Here is an 18853-nt window from a genome sequence, read left to right as displayed (position 1 = left end):
ATCAATGGTGTGACTCAAGGGGAAGCGAGATAAACACCCCCACAGGTATTAGGGAAGAGAATTCAGACCTCAGGTGGGGATTTAGATCAGATAGCTTGTACAAATTTTACCATCTAGAATTTTATGATTTTGTTCCTCAATGTCTCATGTTTGTGAGTCAGTGCTTTAACTCTAAACTATTTGTTTGAACGCTATCCAACTTTAGAGAATGATTTTTGTATCATCAATTTTCAGCTTGTGTGCAGGCTAGCAATGCTGCAGGCACAGAAGATGTGTTGCTTACATTTGGTTGTTTTTGGAGATCTTCCTGATATCTTCCCTGATGTTTTGAAATAGTAACATTTTACTTCGGAATTGCATGTTTTAAAATGTTTTCTTTTCAAGAATAAACACTGTATGAACTAAAACACACTGCAGGTTTAAAGCCAAAAGGGCTTCAGTGTCTAAATGTTTATTTATTTGATTTTCATCCCGAAGGTTAACAGCTTTTGTTCTAAGAGTACTTGGACAAATAAGTAAATATGTAGATCAGAACCAAAACTCAATTTGTAATTCTTTATTGTGGCTGCTTGAGAAATGTCAGCTGGAAAATGGATCATTCAAGGAAAATTCTGACTATCAACCTGTGAAGTTACAGGTAAGGAAGCCAAATGCACAGATGAACAATAGTTTGATTTAAAAGGCTGAGTTGTGTTCTCATTCATTTTTACAAGAAGGGGAAAATATATGCAATCCTGCAAGAAACTTCTCTTGTGTATAGGCAAAGAATTTGAAAGGTCTTCTCATCCTGTTATTCAGATAATTCAAAATAGGTCAGACAAGTAAGATCTTAGACATCTGGTGTCACAGGCATTAGTGGGTCGCAGAGCACAAATGCTGGGGCTCTCAGAAGGGGTAAATGGGCTCTTTGGTCTACAGACACTTGGTACAAATTCTGCACTTGAACTTCAAGGCCTTTGCATAGGTCAAGGCTGTAGGATGTTGTTGTGAAAGATGGAAGGGATGCTACGTACACTCTGTTAGAAAGAAGATTAGAGTTAATTTATTAAGAAGTACAACAAAGTGTTGCTTGGTATTGGAATCCACTTACATGTCTAAATTGCAAAATCTCTCCAAAATCCTGCCACAGCATCTTCTACTCCTAGCACGTATCTTTTAGGATCCAACAGCTTTCATTTATTTATTTATTTTCCTGCCCCGATCCAGTCCCTTTCATGTCACCAGTGGCCTTCCTGGCTGACCGGGGTCCCATAATTAGGACCAGTTAGGACTCCCACAAGAAATGAGGGCAGCTGACATCATCTAGGTGCTATTTGAAAAGTAAGATAATACAACAGTTTTTTTTTTTAATCCTACCCATCCCTCCAGCTGTTCATATCCATTCAACAACCATGCACTGAGCACCTGAAATGTGCAAGGGCCTCTCTGGGGAACCTGAGGGAGGAGGAGTGGGGGGAATGGATCAGAAAGTGCCCCTGGCGCCAAGGAGCTCACACACTGGTCGGGGGAGGAAGGCACAGACACTGACTCCGACCAAGACTGAAGGTTGTGTGTCCATCTGTTTATTCAATAGATATGTACAGAATGTGTATCAAGTGCTGCCTGGTAGGGACGTAATAGTGAACAACACAGGTATGGTCACCGAGGCCACGGCGACTGTTACCATCTGGCAGAAAAGTCGGACATTAAGTGATTTCAGGGGTGCGATTCACACTAAGAAAAGGTCAATACGGTTTCTTTGAAAGCAGGAGCTCTCACTTAGATTGGGGAAGTTGAAAAAACGATTTGACCAGGTTCCTAGGAGCTAGGTAGGAGGGAGGCAGGCAGAAGGTTCCAAGTAGCGCAAGCATCATGGCTGTTACCTTCAAGTGGAGAGAGGGTGGTTCATTCAAAGAGCTGGAGCCTAGAGGACTCAGGGGTGAGTGGCACAAAATAAAGCTGGAGAGATGAGTACAAGGTCATCTCCTGGGAGGTCTTAGAAACACTGCCTTGGAACGAATTTTCTCCCTGGGAGGACAGAGGAAGAATCACGCTTTGCAGAGGAGGTGGCATTTTCACAGGGTCTTGAAGGAGAAGGTGAGCTTGAATGTGGTGAAGGGGTATGAACTGGAGCTCCAGCGTGAGGCGGAGGAGAGAAAACCAAGTGAAAGCATGTAAAACTCAGAGCTTTGAGAAAACGCCAGGGGTCCAGCTGGCCCGCATGAAGGCAGAGAGAGGGAGGGGAGGCCAAAGTGGAGAGTCAATCCAGGTCATTTCGTTTGAAAGACACCATTTCACTCTCCTTTTAAAACATTGCTTATTTTTAGGGGACCTTGCCTGTTGAAGCCCGAGAGAAGACTTTGTATCTTACAGCCTTTGCTGTGATTGGAATTAGAAAGGCTTTTGATTTATGCCCCTTGGAGGTAAGTGTCTTCTTTCTCCAACACCCACTGTCTGTTTCTGTACCATATTTGGGGAACCGAGCGGGGGATAGGACGGGGGGCTTGAAAATAACCTGAACTCCAGAATTTAAGGAATTCAGAACTATGATAGATACTAAGAGCATCTAGTCCGACCCACTCATTGACAGCTGAGAAAACTGGGGCCTGTAAGGAAGGTGAATTTAATTGTCCCATGTCACAAGATACTGAATTGTAGACCCATGATTAGAATAAATAGCTTCTGATTTGATAAGAAGATGACCCCATGTCCCTGGGATCCTACTGTTACCCCTGCTAACTCTTACACTATGTATGGGACTGTTCTTTTATTACATGGAATCAGTTCAGTTCAATTCAGTCGCTCAGTCATGTCCGACTCTTTGCAGCCCCATGGACTGCAGCACGCCAGGCCTCCCTGTCCATCACCAACTCCCAGAGCTTACTCAAACTCATGTCCATTGAGTCAGTGATACCATCCAACCATCTCATCCTCTGTCGTCCCCTTCTCCTCCTGCCTTCAATCTTCCCCAGCATCAGGGTCTTTTCCAAGGAGTCAGCTCTTCGCATCAGGTGGCCAAAGGCTGGACTCACGTGGAATACTGAGCCCTCACGTGCTCTCTATCTCAGAACTGCTAAGGACACCCCCAGCCATGTTTTCTGCCTGGGGTTGAGCTGTTTCATTTGCTTGGAAGCTGAGGGGAGAAAGGAGAGGATTCACTTAAGTGAATCAACATAGAAGAGTCTAAAGATTAAGAGAAATGAGATCCTGACTTGGGAAGTAGATTAGACCTGTCCTTCAAACCAGCTGACAGAACCGAGATGGAAAAACCCAAGGGGACTGGTAGGACTTGAACCACAAAATGGAATCAGTTTTTAGTTTAGTTCAGGAGAATTGTTATATGTGCATGCTGCTGTTATTGTTTAGTCGCTAAGTTGTGTCTGACTCTTTTGTGACCCCGTGGACTGTGGCCCACCAGGCTCCTCTGTCCATGGGATCCTCCAGGCGAGAATACTGGAGTGGGCTGCCATTTCCTTCTCCAGGGGATCTTCCCGACCCAGGGACTGAACCCGAATCTCTGCATCAGCAGGTGGATCCTTTAGCACCAAGCCACCAGGGAAGGCCTAAATATATACATATATATATATGCGTGCGTGCGTGCTAAGTCACTTCAGTCCTGTCTGACTCTTGGTGACCCTGTGGCCTATAGCCTGCCAGGCTCCTCTGTCCATGGGATTCTTCAGGCAAGAATACTGGAGTGCGTTGCCCTGCCCTCCTCCAGGGCACCTTCATGACCCAGGGATCAAGCCTGCATCTCTTACATCTCCTGTGTGTGTGTACACACACACACACACACATACATATATATATACACACATGTGGGGCTTCCTGGTGGCTCAGTGATAGAGAGTCTGCTTGCAGTGCAGGGGACACAGGAGACATGGGTTCAATTCTCAATCGGCAAACACACATGTATATTTGAGGCATTAGTGGCCAAGAGCCCGCCCGCCGGTGCAGGAGATGTAAGAGACGCGGGCTTGATCCCTGAAGATCCCCTGGAGGAGGGCGTGGCAGCCCACTCCAGTATTCCTGCCTAGAGAATCCCATGGACAGAGGAGCCCGGCGGGCCATAGTCCACAGGGTCGCAAAGAGTCAGACATGACTGAAGCAACTTAGCCTGCGCATATATATATATTCAACAGGACAAGATAATCAGCAAGGAACATTGCCAGTGCCTGGTGGTATGTGAGTGAGAGACAGATGGAGCTGATGAGAAGGTGTCAGACGAGGAGTCAGGAATATTCCACCGTACTGCCTCCTCGTCCATTTATCCAAAATAACTATTTCAGTTGTCTGCAGGCAGAGGCATAGAGAGTATTTTCCCAGGAATCCTTAGGATCAAAAGGCACTTTGGCAGCTTGGCTCTTTTTTTGCTGCTGATGGTTTTCGTTAGTAGAACTTTTGACAATGTGACTCTGACTCGGCTCTGCTGGGTGCAGCAGAATGAAGAAAGCCAGGTCTGTACTTGATGCTTCTTCTTCCCAGAGGCCAGGTCTGACATGGGAAGCAGAAACTAAATGGAAAAACCTCTACCAAGGAGGGAGGCTTCAGAAGCAAAAACTTAAACCGATTTGGACAATCTCATTTTCATTTTCCAGGTTACCCTCTGCTCCTTCTCCCAGAAGGATTTGCCTCAGGGAGACACCATCCATTTCCTCTAGGTCATTTTCCTTTCTAACCTTCATCTTGCCTGCAACCTGGGGTGGTGCAACCTGGGGGTAGATTGCATTAGTTGATAGGTCAAATCTTGTCAAAGAAACTTAGGTATCTTCTGCTCTTGTTTCCAGAAAATCAGCACAGCTGTAAGTAAAGCTGACATCTTTCTGCATGAAAATGCCCTCTCAACCCAGAGTGCTTTCACACTGGCCATTGCCGCTTACGCTCTTTCCCTGGGAGATAAATCACACCCACAGTTTCGTTCAATTGTCTCTGCTCTGAAGAAGAAAGCTTTCGTCAAAGGTATGACTCGTTTCTGATGTTTGTTCAGCAAGTGTCCAATAAGCACGTCGTTGAGTCACTCGTCATGTCTGACTTTTTGTGACCCCATGGACTGCAGCACACCAGGCCTCCCCATCCTTCACTACCTCTCAGAGCTTGCTCAAACTCATGTCCATTGAGTTGGTGATGCCATCTAACCATTTCATCCTCTGTTGCCCCCTTCTCCTCCTGCCTTCAATCTTTCCCAGCATCTGGGTTTTGTCCAGTGAGTCAGTTCTTCACATCAGGAAGCTTCACATCAGAAGCTTCAGCTTTAGCATCAGTCCTTCCAGTGAATATTCAGGGTTGATTTCCTTTAGGATTGACTGGTTTGATCTTCTTTCTGACCAAGGGGTTCTCAAGAGTCTTCTCCAACACCACAATTCAAAGGTCAGTTCTTTGGCACTCAGCCTTCTTTATGGTCCAAATAAACATGTAGCCTCTGCTAATTCTGGGAAAGGTGGGTGCATGCAAAGTAGAGTGAGACAGAATCCCCACCCTCAAGGAACAAAGACATCACAATACAATGTAATAAGGACTACTATTCATTCATTTAGTCACTCATTCAGCACCTATTTATGCATTCCTTAACTCAACAAATGTGTATGGAGTATCTCCTATGTACCAGGCTTTGTTCTAGGCTCTGGGGATAAAGCAACAGACAAAATAGAAAAAAGTCCAGGCCTTCATGAAGTTTATATTCTGTTTAGTGAGAGAACATGATTAATAACTAAAACATTGCATATAGTGACTATTCAGTGATATAGTAACCTGTTTAGTGATGACTGATATGAAGAAAAATAAAGCAAGGAAGGGAGAGAAAGTGAGGGGATTGGTTGTAACTTTAAACAGGGTGGTCAGGCTTAAGCCTCATTGAGAAGATGGTATTTGAGTCAAGACCTGAAGGAGGTAAGAAAGCAAACCAGTGGCTTTCTGGAAGGGTATTTCCTGATAGAGAAACAGTTTAGGAAAATGCCTGAGGTAGGAGCTTGCCTGGTGCTCCAAGGAAGGCAAGGAGGTCAGGGTGACTGGAGAGAAGTGGGGTGAGGGCAGGAGGGTGTCAGGGAAGGGAAGGGCGAGTGAGCACCCTGCAGGACCCGGGGGCGTTACCGGAGCTCTGCAGGACTCACGTATACAGCATGGGCGAATGAAGGCTGAAATCCAGCTTCTGCTCCACTACCCCAAAAGTGCTTCCTGGTTTGGGTCAGCCTCTATGCAGAGCAAGCAGTGCCTGAATCTTATTCATATCAAGGTCCCATGGGGGCCAGTGGGATTCCCCAGAACCTTAACTTTCACTTCAAGTGAGAAGGGAAGTCATTGGAGGACTTTGAGCAGAAGAGTGCATGACCTAGCTTGTATTGTGCCAGGCTGACCAAAAGGCATATACTTCATTCTGAAGAATAGAGACATTGCTTCCTATGGGTCAAGAGTAAAGAAATAGAGAGGAGTAGTGGTCACTGGCCGATGTGCCTTGACCAGCACTGGCATGGTTGCGTACTTCTGAGCCTTCTCCTGGCTGAAGTTTCCTAAACGTTTAATAAATACTGCATGAGGTTTATCACCATCTACATAATTTGACTTCTGTCACCATTTAAAAAATGACTGAATCTCAACATATACTTCAAAATCACTTCTATAATACTTTTCAAATAACACAAAAGAAATATCTAGGGTATTGTAACAAATGAATCATAAAGTAATAGAATTTAAGAGCTAGAAGGGAATGTATTAACTCACATAATGTTTGAACTGGAACTATCTTTAGAAATCAAAACCTTCCTTCCAAAAAAAGCCTTCAAGAGGGAGGGAAAACATTTTGTCCCTCAAGTCAAGCAAGCAAGGTAATTCTGAGTTGTAAACAGATACATCAGAATTTTGAGAGGGGGAGGGATGTTGGAGTGGTAGAGTTGGAGGTTGGGGTTAGCAGATGAAGAACTGTTACGTACAGAATGCATAGCAACAAGGTCCTACTGATAGCACAGAAACTACAGTCAATATACTACGATAAACCGTAAGGGAAAGAATATTGAAAAGATTACGTGTGTGTGTGTGTGTATATATTTGTGTGTGTGTGTTAGTTGCTCAGTAGTATCTGACTCTTTGCAAACCATGGACTATGTAGCCCATCAGGGTTCCCCGTCCATGAAATTCTCCAGGCAAGCCATACAGGAGTGGGTTGCCATTTCCTACTCTAGCAGATCTTGCCCCAGGGATCAAACCCAGGTCTCCTGAATTGCAGGCAGACTCTTTACCATCTGAGCCACCAGGGGAGCTCATATATATGTTTATGCGTGTACACACACACACACACACACACACACACACACCATCTGAGCCACCAGGGGAGCTCATATATATGTTTATGCGTACACACACACACACACACACACACACAGTGCTCAGGCACTCAGCTGTGTCTGACTCTGCGACCCCGTGGACTGTAGCCCACCAGGCTTCTCTGTCTGTGGAATTTTCCAGGCAAGAATATTGGAGGGGTTTGCCATTTCCTCCTCCAAATATATATATATATATATATATATATATACACACACACATATGTAGATAGATATATAGACATATAAGGCTTCCCAGGTGGCTCAGTGGTAAAGAATCCACCTGCCAATGCAGGAGACCTGGCTTTGATGCCTGGGCTGGGAAGATCCCCTGGAGCAGGGAATGGCAACCCACTCGTCTTGTTGCCTGAAGAATCCCATGGACAGAGGAGCCGGGTGGGCTACAGTCCGTGAGGTCGCAGAGAGCTGGGCACGACTGAGCGACTGAGCACAGCACACACAACGCAGAGCAATGAAGACCAAGTATAATCCAGAAACGAGCTCAGGAAAAGGGCTGCCTGCATGAGACTGCCTTAGTGCTTTAGATTGGGAGGGGAGAGAATAGCTAAGGTTTGGGTGTGATCTCAAAATTTGCAAACTGTAGTTTTTTTCCTATCAAGGAGAAAAGTTCTCTAATTTTTTGGTAGTGTCAATAATAACAATAAGCGTATATATGCATCTGTATATATATATATATATATATATAAACATTTACATTCGGTATCTCACTTGAGTTTCACTGCAAGGAAGAAAGCACTATCTATACTTCAGGGAACTGAAAGACTCACAGAATGAAAAGAATCCATCCAAGTTTACAGGTCTGTTAGTAGCCGAGTAGAGACTAGAACTTGGGCACTATTAGTAATTCCAGTGTACTACCGTGCAAAAGTACGTGTAATGTTCCAGGTTGACTTTTCTGAATAAAGACACACAGCCTTGTGTTTTTTTATTTTTGTCAAAGTATAGTTGATTTACAGTGTTAGTTTCAGGTGTACAGCCAAGTGATTCAGCTGGGAAGATATCATCTATCTGTCTGTCTATCTGCTCATATTTAAATTCTCTTCCATTATAGATTAAAACAGCCCTGTATTAAGAGATCTTGTTTGTATTGGTCACCTTGAGAAAATTCTTCTTACAAAAGAATATGAAACTTTGGGAAACCAGAAGGCCACTACCGGAAGAAACTTCTGGAACCCTGCTAGAATTGTCACACCAAGTTCACATTTTTCATGATATTTACCCGTGTGATTTGCTGATGTTTAGGGAACCCACCCATTTACCGTTTTTGGAAAGATGATCTTCAACAGAAAGACAGCTCTGCGCCAAATACCGGCACGGCTCGCATGGTGGAGACAACGGCCTATGCCTTACTCACCAGTCTGAGCATGAAGGACATGAATTACGTGAGTCCAGTCATCAGGTGGTTGTCAGAAGAGCAGAGGCACGGAGGCGGCTTTTATTCGACCCAGGTAATGCTTCTTTCTCTCGTGTTTTCTTCCTGGAGATGCTTCCAGTGCCCCCGACACTGTGTACTCCACACTCCTTCCGGCCTCCGTGGTTCTGTCACCAAATGAGCACACTAAAGATACAAATAAATGACTAGAATCCAGGGCCCGAAGGAACACCTGCATTGATGCCCTCCTCACGCAGAGGCGAAGCTCAGCTCCAGGAGGTTCATTCACAGAGTTAGTGGCAGAGCCAACATCAGCACTCACACCTCCAAGCTCCAAGCCCAGAACTTCCTTTACGATTCTTCGTTACCATGAAGGGCTAGGAGAGTTATCAGCAATTATATTAAATGCTATGTAAGAAACAGTGGCTGCCACGTAAATAAAGGCACTGATGTTCCTTCCCGCAATACCAAGTGAAAAGTAAGAGGAATGCTGATTATTCGCCTGTCTATCTGTCTAGCTCCCAGTGTAAACTCATCTGCGTCTGTGTATTTTCATTACGGACTTCCCTGGCGGCTCAGAGGGTAAAGCGTCTGTCCACAATGCAGGAGACCCGGGTTCGATCCCTGAGTCGGGAAGATCCCCTGCAGACGGAAATGGCAACTCACTCCAGCGTTCTTGCCTAGAAAATCCCACGGACAGAGGAGACTGGTGGGCTACAGTCCGTGGGGTCGCAAAGGGCCAGACACGACTGGGCGATAACTACCATGCTGTTGCACAGTGTATCTCTACACTCAAGCTTATCTCCAATGTTAGCCTCTTCCTTGTTCCCTGGATGCTTGGGCAATGATAGGGTGTGTGTGTATGTATATAAAATTTAGAGCTAGAGGGGTCCTTCAGGGTGATGTTGGTGATCATCTAATTCTAATCAGGGGAAGGAAATGGGTTTCACCACGGGCACAGCTGGAGGCTTAGAGAAAAGAGGACCCCACTGATGAGCACTGGCTGCCTGGACATGAGAGACAAGGTTGTCACAAATCTGCTGTCTCTGATTCAACCACATCTCCCCGTTCTGTAGACAAGGAAGACAAGATCCAGAAAAATTAAGTTCATCCCGCTAGTGGTAAAAAGAACCCGCCTGCCAGTGCAGGAGACAGAGACATGGGCTTGATCCCTACGTCAGGAAGATCCCCTGAAGGAGGGCACAGCAATCCACCCCAGTATCCTTGCCGAGAGAATCCCATGCACAGAGGAGGCTGGCAGGCTACAGTTCATAGGGTTGCGTAGAGTTGGACACGACTTAGAGTTGGAAGCGACTTAGCGCTCACGCACACATTTATTCCTTCAGCAAATATCTGTTGAATGACTGCCATGTGCGTACCTGCTAAATGGGACGGATGCCAAGAAAGACGTACTGTTGCCCCCAGGAGGCTCACGGCGCGGTGGGGGGATGCCCGTGATAAACTCCACGTAAAGTATCACCAGTCGAGAAGAATGCTCTAAGGAGCGGGAGGGAGGGACACTGAACAGAATGATGAGCAGGGGGGATTCTTCATGGCTTCCCTGTGGGGCTAGTTAAGCGTGGAGATGAGGATGGGAAGGCGATCCACTGTTGTGCAAGGAGCTGGAGGCATTCTGGAAAGGATGACTTGCCTGAGGCCACGGGCTCAAGACACATGGAGAACCCGCATGTGAGCCACACTGCCTTCTTGCCCCTGTGACCAGCAGCATCCTCACTGGTGGAGGGAGACTCTTCTTCCCCCTCCACACAGGGGCCCTTTAGCTCCACTCGGTCACCCGGAGTTTCATCTCCAGATGACACTGACTCACCTTGTAAGAAAGTGTATTTGTAGACAGGGAGTATGTAAATGAGTAAACCTATTTTTGTACCTTGCTGTTTGTTGATAGGATACAATTAATGCCATCGAGGGCCTGACAGAGTATTCACTCCTGATTAGAAAACTCCGCTTGAACATGGATGTCAAAGTGTCTTACAAGAATAAAGGTGACCTCTACCACTATAAGATGTCAGAGAAGTATTTCCTTGGGAGGCCAATAGAGGTAAATAAAGGATTTTTTAAAGTAATACTTTATAAGTGGATGGGACCTTCGAGATCATCTGTTCTGCCCTTCTTATACAAATGTAACTATTCACCCTTAAACCTAAGATGAGTGCCTAGTGTGTCCTAAGCAGGGATGCCTGCCCTGTCCTGGGCGCTGAGGATCCAAAAGTAAAGCACAAACAGCCCGTGTGCTGTAGAGGAGACATTTCAACAAACAGCAAAAGCTAAGACCTTTGCTAGGTTCGCGGAAGGACAGAGGGGAGCCTCCTGAGCCAGGCTGAGAGGCGAGAGCCGTTTCTCAAATGCATCCAAATGGGCAGGGGAAATCTGGAAGAATCAGAAGGAGTTAGCCAGGCGAAGAGAAGTGAAGAGTGTTTCAGCTTAGAGAGCAGCACACACAAAGGTTTGGCAGTAGAGTAAGAGAGAAGACGCACTCGGGAATCGGCCAGTGGTTCCAACGACCCTGGTCACACGTGCAGACTGTGGCCAAACTGGATGTGGCCTGCAGGTCGCCCAGCAACCTACCCCATGTCCTTTGCTACGGATTTTTAAAAACGAAAACCTTGATGGCCAAAGAGAATTTCCCAAGGGAAAAAATACTTTGGAAAAACTAGGTTCCGTATCAGTAATAGTAGCTATCGGTATATGGATGCTGATATGTATTTTTTTAATTACCACATTTTAGATTATTTAAGGTATATCTAAACATACAAATAACTGGAAGTAGTTGTTACTTTCCACAGCCTTTTGTGCAAAGTAAATAAGCATGAGGAATATACTGAATGCAGAAATCTTTCCAGGTGCCTCTCAATGATGACCTCGTCGTCCTAAGCACCGGACAAAGCAGTGGCTTGGCTACAGTGCATGTGAGTATTTTGTGGAGAACAACTTGATTGAGGTTATTTGTCAGCTTATAGTAAGTAATCTAAAAGAAAGAGACTTTGACACAAAGTGATAGAAATCTGGGCTTGGGTAACCATAACTGAGGTAAGAGTCATTTACCATTCCTTCTGGCTATCTTGATAGCTATCCCCACAGTTTCTTTTTGAAAATGGCTGTTAATCTTTATATGTGTGTATATTTCTAGAAATTATATAAATGTGCACAGTTGTATAGAGATAAATAATAATGTTTACACGTATATGTATATGCATATGACAGGTATATGTATGTATACATTCACACGTATATACATGGATGCTGAGGTTAGTAACAGTCACATCTCATTTATCCAGCATCACTGCTGACTAATATGTATATGTAAGGGCTCAAGTGTCTTCTCCTTTTAACCACAGGCTACAGGGACACAGATAAACAGCTTAGGAAAACTAAGCCGTACATGCCAAATGCCTAAGACAATACAGACTACGTGTTCTGAGCATAAAGTAACATTCTCCTGGTTATTGAATTATGCACTCATCTTTCATACATTTATTCCTTCAAAGCCTGTTTATCAGATGCATGCGGGTGGGCAGATGGGTGGCCCACCATTCTGTCACTTCTGGTTGCTCTCGCTAACACCTACTTCTGGCAGCACCCCTGCCCTTCCACGCACACCTATAATTTGTTGTTACCACAGTGGTTTGTGGGCTGGAGAAAACCATACTTCATGACCTTGTGGTGTTCTGTGTAAAATTAGAGTATACAGGCACAGGGGTGAAAGTCTGAAAAACTTTCCTGCAGAGTGAGGTGCTCAGAGTTGACTGCGTGGACTTTGGACCAAGGTTCTGCCTGGAGAGAGATCATTTTTAGCTTACTTTGGGCTTCTCAGTTAGGTTTCAACTTGTGGAGTTTGCCAAAAGTCCAGTTGCTGGGAAAATGGGTCTTTGATGCATCCCATTTGCACTGGGTGATAAAAATACTCGCATCCCATTTTCAGCCACAGTCCTGCCATAATACCTTTTCCACTCACCGTTTTTAAAACGGTCTTCTTGTTTCCTTGTCCCAATATAGGTAAAAACTGTGGTTCACAAAATCAGTACCTCAGAGGAAGTTTGCAGCTTCCATTTGAAAATTGAAACCCAGGAAATTGAAGGTAAAACAGCATGATTTACACTATAATGTTGGCTAAGCATAAAGAATACCGAAGAGCTTCTCTGATTAGGAAAAATGTGCTAAAGTAATTTCTCATTCAAATTCTTTAATAGGTTGACATCTGAGTAAACATAACTGCCATTTATTATAATAGAGGTAGCTCATTAATAACAGTTGGAAACTGATACTAAATAACAATATCTAGGTTAAATGTATCCACTGTTGATCCAGAAATTGTTTTGACTAAAGAAACTTTTAAAGATGTAACTAGGATCTAGAGAAGTGGGATGGGGTGGGGGCTCGAGGGGAGGTTCAAGGGGAAGGAGACATGGATACTTATGGCTGATTCATGTTGCAAGGCAGGAGCTGACACGATAGTGTCAAAGCAATCATCCTCCAAATAAAAGTCAATTAAAAATAAAAGCTAAGGGGAAAAAGCACATGACTAGGGCCTTCCCTGGTAGCCCAGTGGGTGAGGCTTTGCCTGGTGCTGGCTCAGCCCCTGCTCAGTGAACTAAGAGCCCACAGGCCTCCAGCCAAAAAACCAAAGTATGAAGGAAAAAAAACCCCAAACAGAAGCAATATTGTAACAAATTCAATAAAGTCTTTAAAAGGAAAAGAAGAATGTGACAGGTAGTAAGGGCCTAATTTCAGAACCTTGAATTTCTGTTAATAGTTGTATGTCTGTGTCCCATTCCCAAGCCTTGGGTTTCTCTCATCACTGTTGGGCTTCTGTCCCGTACCTTTTCTGTGTCCCTAGGAGTGTGGCAAATGCACATTTCTCTGCCTCCATCTTCAGCTTGGTCTCTTCAGGACCAATGAGTCTTTCCTGATGCTCCTGTCTTTTCTCTGCATGTGGCCCTCACATCCCTCTTTTGCTGGGCTGGTTCTCCCATCCCAATCTAGAAGCAAGGCCACTTGCACACCACAGTCCTCCTTGACCCATGCCCTGGGACCAGAGAGTGTGCCTTTCCTCTGCCTGAAAGCTTCTGTTGTGACTCAGAGTCCTGTTCCTGCAGAAAACTTCCAACTACCAGAGAATCTAGATATGGGCACTTCCTCCCTGCCACCTCCCCAGACACATTACCAACACAGATGTACCTTAAACGACTCCTTCCTTATTAAGTTCTTGGAGAGCAGAGAACTATTCTAATGATTTCCACAGTTCCTGGATTGTCAGGAGCCAATTGACCGCTCCTAAAACCAGAATTTCCATTAAAATCATCAAAAGTGCCAACTTCCAAATCTCAAATAATTTCTAAGTGTGTTCAGAGGCCTGCTCATTAATGATTCTGCTCTGACGTGTTCCAGAACAAGCTAAAAACAGTTTACTCTTATTTTTGTGTGTCTGTTTTGTGTGCCAGCCTTCAGCTACAGCAGCTCAGAGTACAAGCGCATAGTGGCCTGCGCCAGGTGAGCCCGCGTCCACCACGGGGAGAGTACACCTCAGGGCCTCACTTCTGCCAGAGCTTTCTCTCGCCAAATCTTTTTGAATGATAAAGATGTCCAGAAGATGTGAAATTGTTCGCTTTTTTTTAAAATGTGGAATATACCAGGTATTCTTAAACAGCTACTTACTCTACAGAACAGTTTTGTTTTGCTCATATACGCTTTTCTCTCCCATTTTTTGGCCTTTTTCTAATTCAAACACTATATTATTAATTTGTCTTCCAGAAAGGTAGATTATGATATATAAGTATTAGGAAAAGAGCAAAATATTCTCTCAGAAGCAGCTCCCACTCATTTACTTAGAAAAATCATGTTCGCCCAACAAAATCCCTGGTCATTAGCAGCCAGCCTGCTGCTAAGCTGCTGCTAAGTCGCTTCAGTCGTGTCCGACTCTGGGCGACCCCATAGACAGAAGCCCACCAGGCTCCCCCGACCCTGGGATTCTCCAGGCAAGAACACTGGAGTGGGCTGCCATTTCCTTTTCCAATGCATGAAAGTGAAAACTGAAAGTGAAGTCACTCAGTCGTGTCCGACTCTTGGCGACCCCATGGACTGCAGCCCACCAGGCTCCTCTGTCCATGGGATTTTCCAGGCAAGAGTACTGGACTGTGTTGCCATTGCCTTCTCCGAGCAGCCAGCCAGTGGTTCCCAAATCAGGTTGTACACTGAACTCATCTGGAGAGCTTTTAGAACTCTGCAGAACTCTGTCCGACTTCACCCCCTGCAGGATCTTCTAATGGTAGCCAGGGCTAAGAACCTTGGATTACCCTTAGCGGACTAACTCCAAGGCCTGATTTGACCACTAGTTGCTACTAGTAACAATTTACCATAAATATAATGACTTGCAGGGGCTTCCCAGGTGGCTCGGAGGTAGAAAGAATCCACCTGCCAATGCAGGCGATCACTTGCAACGTAGGAGAAGCAGGTTCAGTCCATGGGTTGGGAAGACCCACTGAAGGAGGAAATGCAACTCACTCCAGTATTCTTGTTCGAGAAAGTCCATAGACAGAGAAGCCTGGCAGGCTGCAGTCCATGGGTCTCAAAGGGTTTGACACAGCTGAGCACACACACACACACACACACAATGACTTAACTCAAATGTATTATCATTCTGGAAGTCAGAAGTCCTCAAATCAAGGTGTTACTGGGGCCCTGTTCCTTCTGGAGGCTCCAGGGGAGCCTTTTCCAGATTCTAGAGACAGCTGCTTTCCTTGGCCTGAGCCTCCCTCCCTCCATCTTCAAAGCCAGCAGCACAGCATCTTTGAGTATCTCCCTGTGACTCAAACCCCTGATTCCACCATCATATCTCCTTCTCTGATTCTCCTGCTTCTTTCCCTTATCAAGACCCCTGTGATCATATTGGACTCAGCTGGATATTCAGGAGACTCTCCCTGGCTCAAGAGCCTTACCTTAATCACACTGCAAGTCCCCTTTGCTATTTAAGGTATCAGATTCACAAGTTTGGGGAGTAAGAGATGGACACCTCTGTGAGCCATTGTTTTGCTTACCAAGCCACCATCCTAAAATGTTTATGAAAACATGCCTATATACCTTGGTGATCACAGAGTGAGTCAGGCAATGGAAGAGCCAGAGCTAGCACACAGGCTTCTTCCTTCTTCTTTCTGCCACCCCTTAGGACCTCCTGTTCTGTGCTATTTTCTTAATTCTTCCTATTCTCATCAACAGTGATTTCCATGGCTGGTATCTTGCTGTTTATACTTGTTATCACACATGATGCAAAGCATTCAGAATAGGTAACTTAGAAATCCCATGCAGTTATGTCATAGATTAGAGCTGAAAAGGATTTTAGGAATGATATAGTAATCTCCTTATTTTAGTGATAAAGAAACTGAGGTGCCAGGAGGTGAAGGAACCTGCCAAGTTCTCACAGTTAGAGGTAGAGTCCAGTTTCCGAGTCACCTCCTTCAGGCAGCATTATCTGAGATGGCCAGCCTTAAGGAACAGCACGCTGTTTCTCAGTTGCTTGATCTCGTCTCCCAGCCTTGTCTGTGATCCCAGGACAGTCCCTCTCCTCTCGGGGTCCCTTCACCAGCTGATGAAGCCCTGCCTTTCGTCCTGGGCCAGGCTCTGTCCCCTGCTCCCCCTCCACACCCTTCTTCATTCCCTGAGGTCCTGCTGAGGCCACGCTTTCCCGGGCAGCTCTGTTCGGTGCCTCTCCTCTGGCAGACGGGGTGTGATCACTAAGTCCCTAGCATGTGTTACAGGGAGGTATGAGCAAACTCGTTCTGGGCAAAGCGAGAATCAGTGTGTGGGACCTACAGGGAGGCACCCCGAGTGAGCACAGGAAGGGCTCTGGGGTAGGATAGCTAGACTCCTGAGGGCAGCTTCTGCCATGAAGGACTCAGGTAACTATCAGCAAATCACCTGACTTCTCCAGGCCTCTTCTGTAAAGCAAGAATATTGTACTCAGTTCAGTTCAGTTCAGTCACTCAGTCGTGTCCGACTCTGCGACCCCATGAATTGCAGCACGCCAGGCCTCACCAACTCCTGGAGTTCACTCAGATTCACGTCCATCGAGTCAGTGATGCCATCCAACCATCTCATCCTTTGTTGTCCCCTTCTCCTCCTGCCCCCAATCCCTCCCAGCATCAGAGTCTTTTCCAATGAGTCAACTCTTCACATGAGGTGGCCAAAGTATTGGAGTTTCAGCTTTAGCATCATTCCTTCCAAAGAAATCCCAGGGCTGATCTCCTTCAGAATGGACTGGTTGGATCTCCTTGCAGTCCAAGGGACTCTCAAGAGTCTTCTCCAGCACCACAGTTCAAAAGCATCAATTCTTCGGCGCTCAACCTTCTTCACAGTCCAACTCTCACATCCATACATGACTACTGGAAAAACCATAGCCTTGACTAGACGGACCTTAGTTGGCAAAGTAATGTCTCTGCTTTTGAATATGCTATCTAGGTTGGTCATAGCTTTCCTTCCAAGGAGTAAGCGTCTTTTAATTTCATGGCTGCAGTCACCATCTGCAGGGATTTTGGAGCCCAAAAAAATAAAGTCTGACACTGTTTCTACTGTTTCCCCATCTATTTCCCATGAAGTGATGGAACCAGATGCCATGATCTTCGTTTTCTGAATGTGGAGCTTTAAGCCAACTTTTTCACTCTCCTCTTTCACTTTCATCAAGAGGCTTTTTAGCTCCTCTTCACTTTCTGCCATAAGGGTGGTATCATCTGCATATCTGAGGTTATTGATATTTCTCCCAGCAATCTTGATTCCAGCTTGTGTTTCTTCCAGTCCAGCATTTCTCATGATGTGCTCTGCATAGAAGTTAAATAAGCAGGGTGACAATATACAGCCTTGACGTACTCCTTTTCCTATTTGGAACCAGTCTGTTGTTCCATGTCCAGTTCTAACTGTTGCTTCCTGACCTGCATACAGATTTCTCAAGAGGCAGGTCAGGTGGTCTGGTATCCCCATCTCTACCTGATCCCAAAGCACCTTCCAGTATTTCCAGAATGCTGCTATACATAAAAGGGCTCTCATCAAAAGCTTATTAATTTGCATTCCAGATTGTTAACCTACAAAAGAAGCAATAGAGATATGGTATTCAGTATTCTATCCTTTGCCTTTTGTTTGTTTTTTTAAAATAAACTGGGGACAGAATGTTCCCAAAAAAACACCCAGGTAGAACATGCTTTTGGCTTTATGATGCTGAAGTTGGGTTGGACAAATTCCAAATGCAACTGTGTAGTACTTATTCATGTGAGAAATTCTTTGCCTTCAAATGCACACTCTCCTGGTTTAAGTAAATGCCAGCACAGTTTCTATATTGAGAGGGTCGCTTTCGTGTATTTAGCTTTTTACAACTTCTCTGTTGTATTCACAAGAAAAGAAAAAAGGATTTCATTTCTCTCCTTCTCTTGGAACAAAATGCCTTTGGGAAGGATTGCTGTCTTTGGCAGCAGGCAAAGGGCTTCTTGAAAGGAAGGTTTCTGTTCCATGGTTGAAACAGTTGCCATGGCAACCAGTCATCCAGGCTCCAGCAACTTTTCATAGACACTCTCCACTCGGGAGGCCCTTTCCGTCGTGTTGACAGAGTATTTGCATCTGTGAGCCAGAGTTCTCCACTTTTGGTGACGCTCCATCATCCAGTCACGGGGAAGCTGGATGCCATATTTTCAGTTACACGTTGCCTTATATTTTGTTCCAAATTATTAATTTGGTGAAGAATGGGGTTAAATGTTATAAGCCAGAAATTTTATATTATTTACATTTTTATGGCAAATATGATATCTCAAACTTCTAATAGGATCTGCTTTATGCATGCTAGATAAGATTGGGAAAAGAGAGTCCTTATCACCTCACTAATTTGAATAATAGCTCCCATTTCACTCATACTTATTTTGGGGGGTGAGATCAGTTCACCCCCTGTGAAGCTGTCTCCCCAGGCTCTTCCTTTAATCCTGACTCCTCTCCGAAGATCTACTCTCAAATGTTCAGCTTTCTCTCCCACATCTTGAGGCAGGAATCTAAAACTCAACCTTTGCAGAACACACTCGGATCCAGTCCCTACTCCACCAGCCTTCTCCTCTTTTAGCATTAACTCTGCTTAATTGTAGCAATAGGCCTCTCTGCCTCTCAAAATGAAGTCTTGGAATTATAA

The 18853-nt window shown here is 45.1% G+C and overlaps 1 protein-coding gene across 2 annotated transcripts in view; it reads left to right on the top strand.

The window, feature by feature from the left end:
• Nucleotides 1-18853, top strand: part of C5 (complement C5) — a 139180-nt gene that overhangs the window by 109293 nt on the left and 11034 nt on the right. For both annotated transcript variants that reach the window (XM_040242080.1, XM_040242070.1), the window contains 8 exons: nt 478-637; nt 2307-2402; nt 4767-4938; nt 8553-8758; nt 10589-10741; nt 11544-11609; nt 12697-12778; nt 14142-14190. In XM_040242080.1, the coding sequence (XP_040098014.1) occupies nt 478-637; nt 2307-2402; nt 4767-4938; nt 8553-8758; nt 10589-10741; nt 11544-11609; nt 12697-12778; nt 14142-14190 (984 nt within the window). The remainder of the gene's footprint in view (nt 1-477; nt 638-2306; nt 2403-4766; nt 4939-8552; nt 8759-10588; nt 10742-11543; nt 11610-12696; nt 12779-14141; nt 14191-18853) is intronic.

The sequence above is a fragment of the Oryx dammah genome, unplaced genomic scaffold (assembly GCF_014754425.2).
Source record: "Oryx dammah isolate SB20612 unplaced genomic scaffold, SCBI_Odam_1.1 HiC_scaffold_1, whole genome shotgun sequence".
NCBI lineage: Eukaryota > Metazoa > Chordata > Mammalia > Artiodactyla > Bovidae > Oryx > Oryx dammah.
The sequence above is the reverse complement of the archived record's forward strand: the minus strand, read 5'-3'. Positions and strand labels throughout refer to the sequence as shown.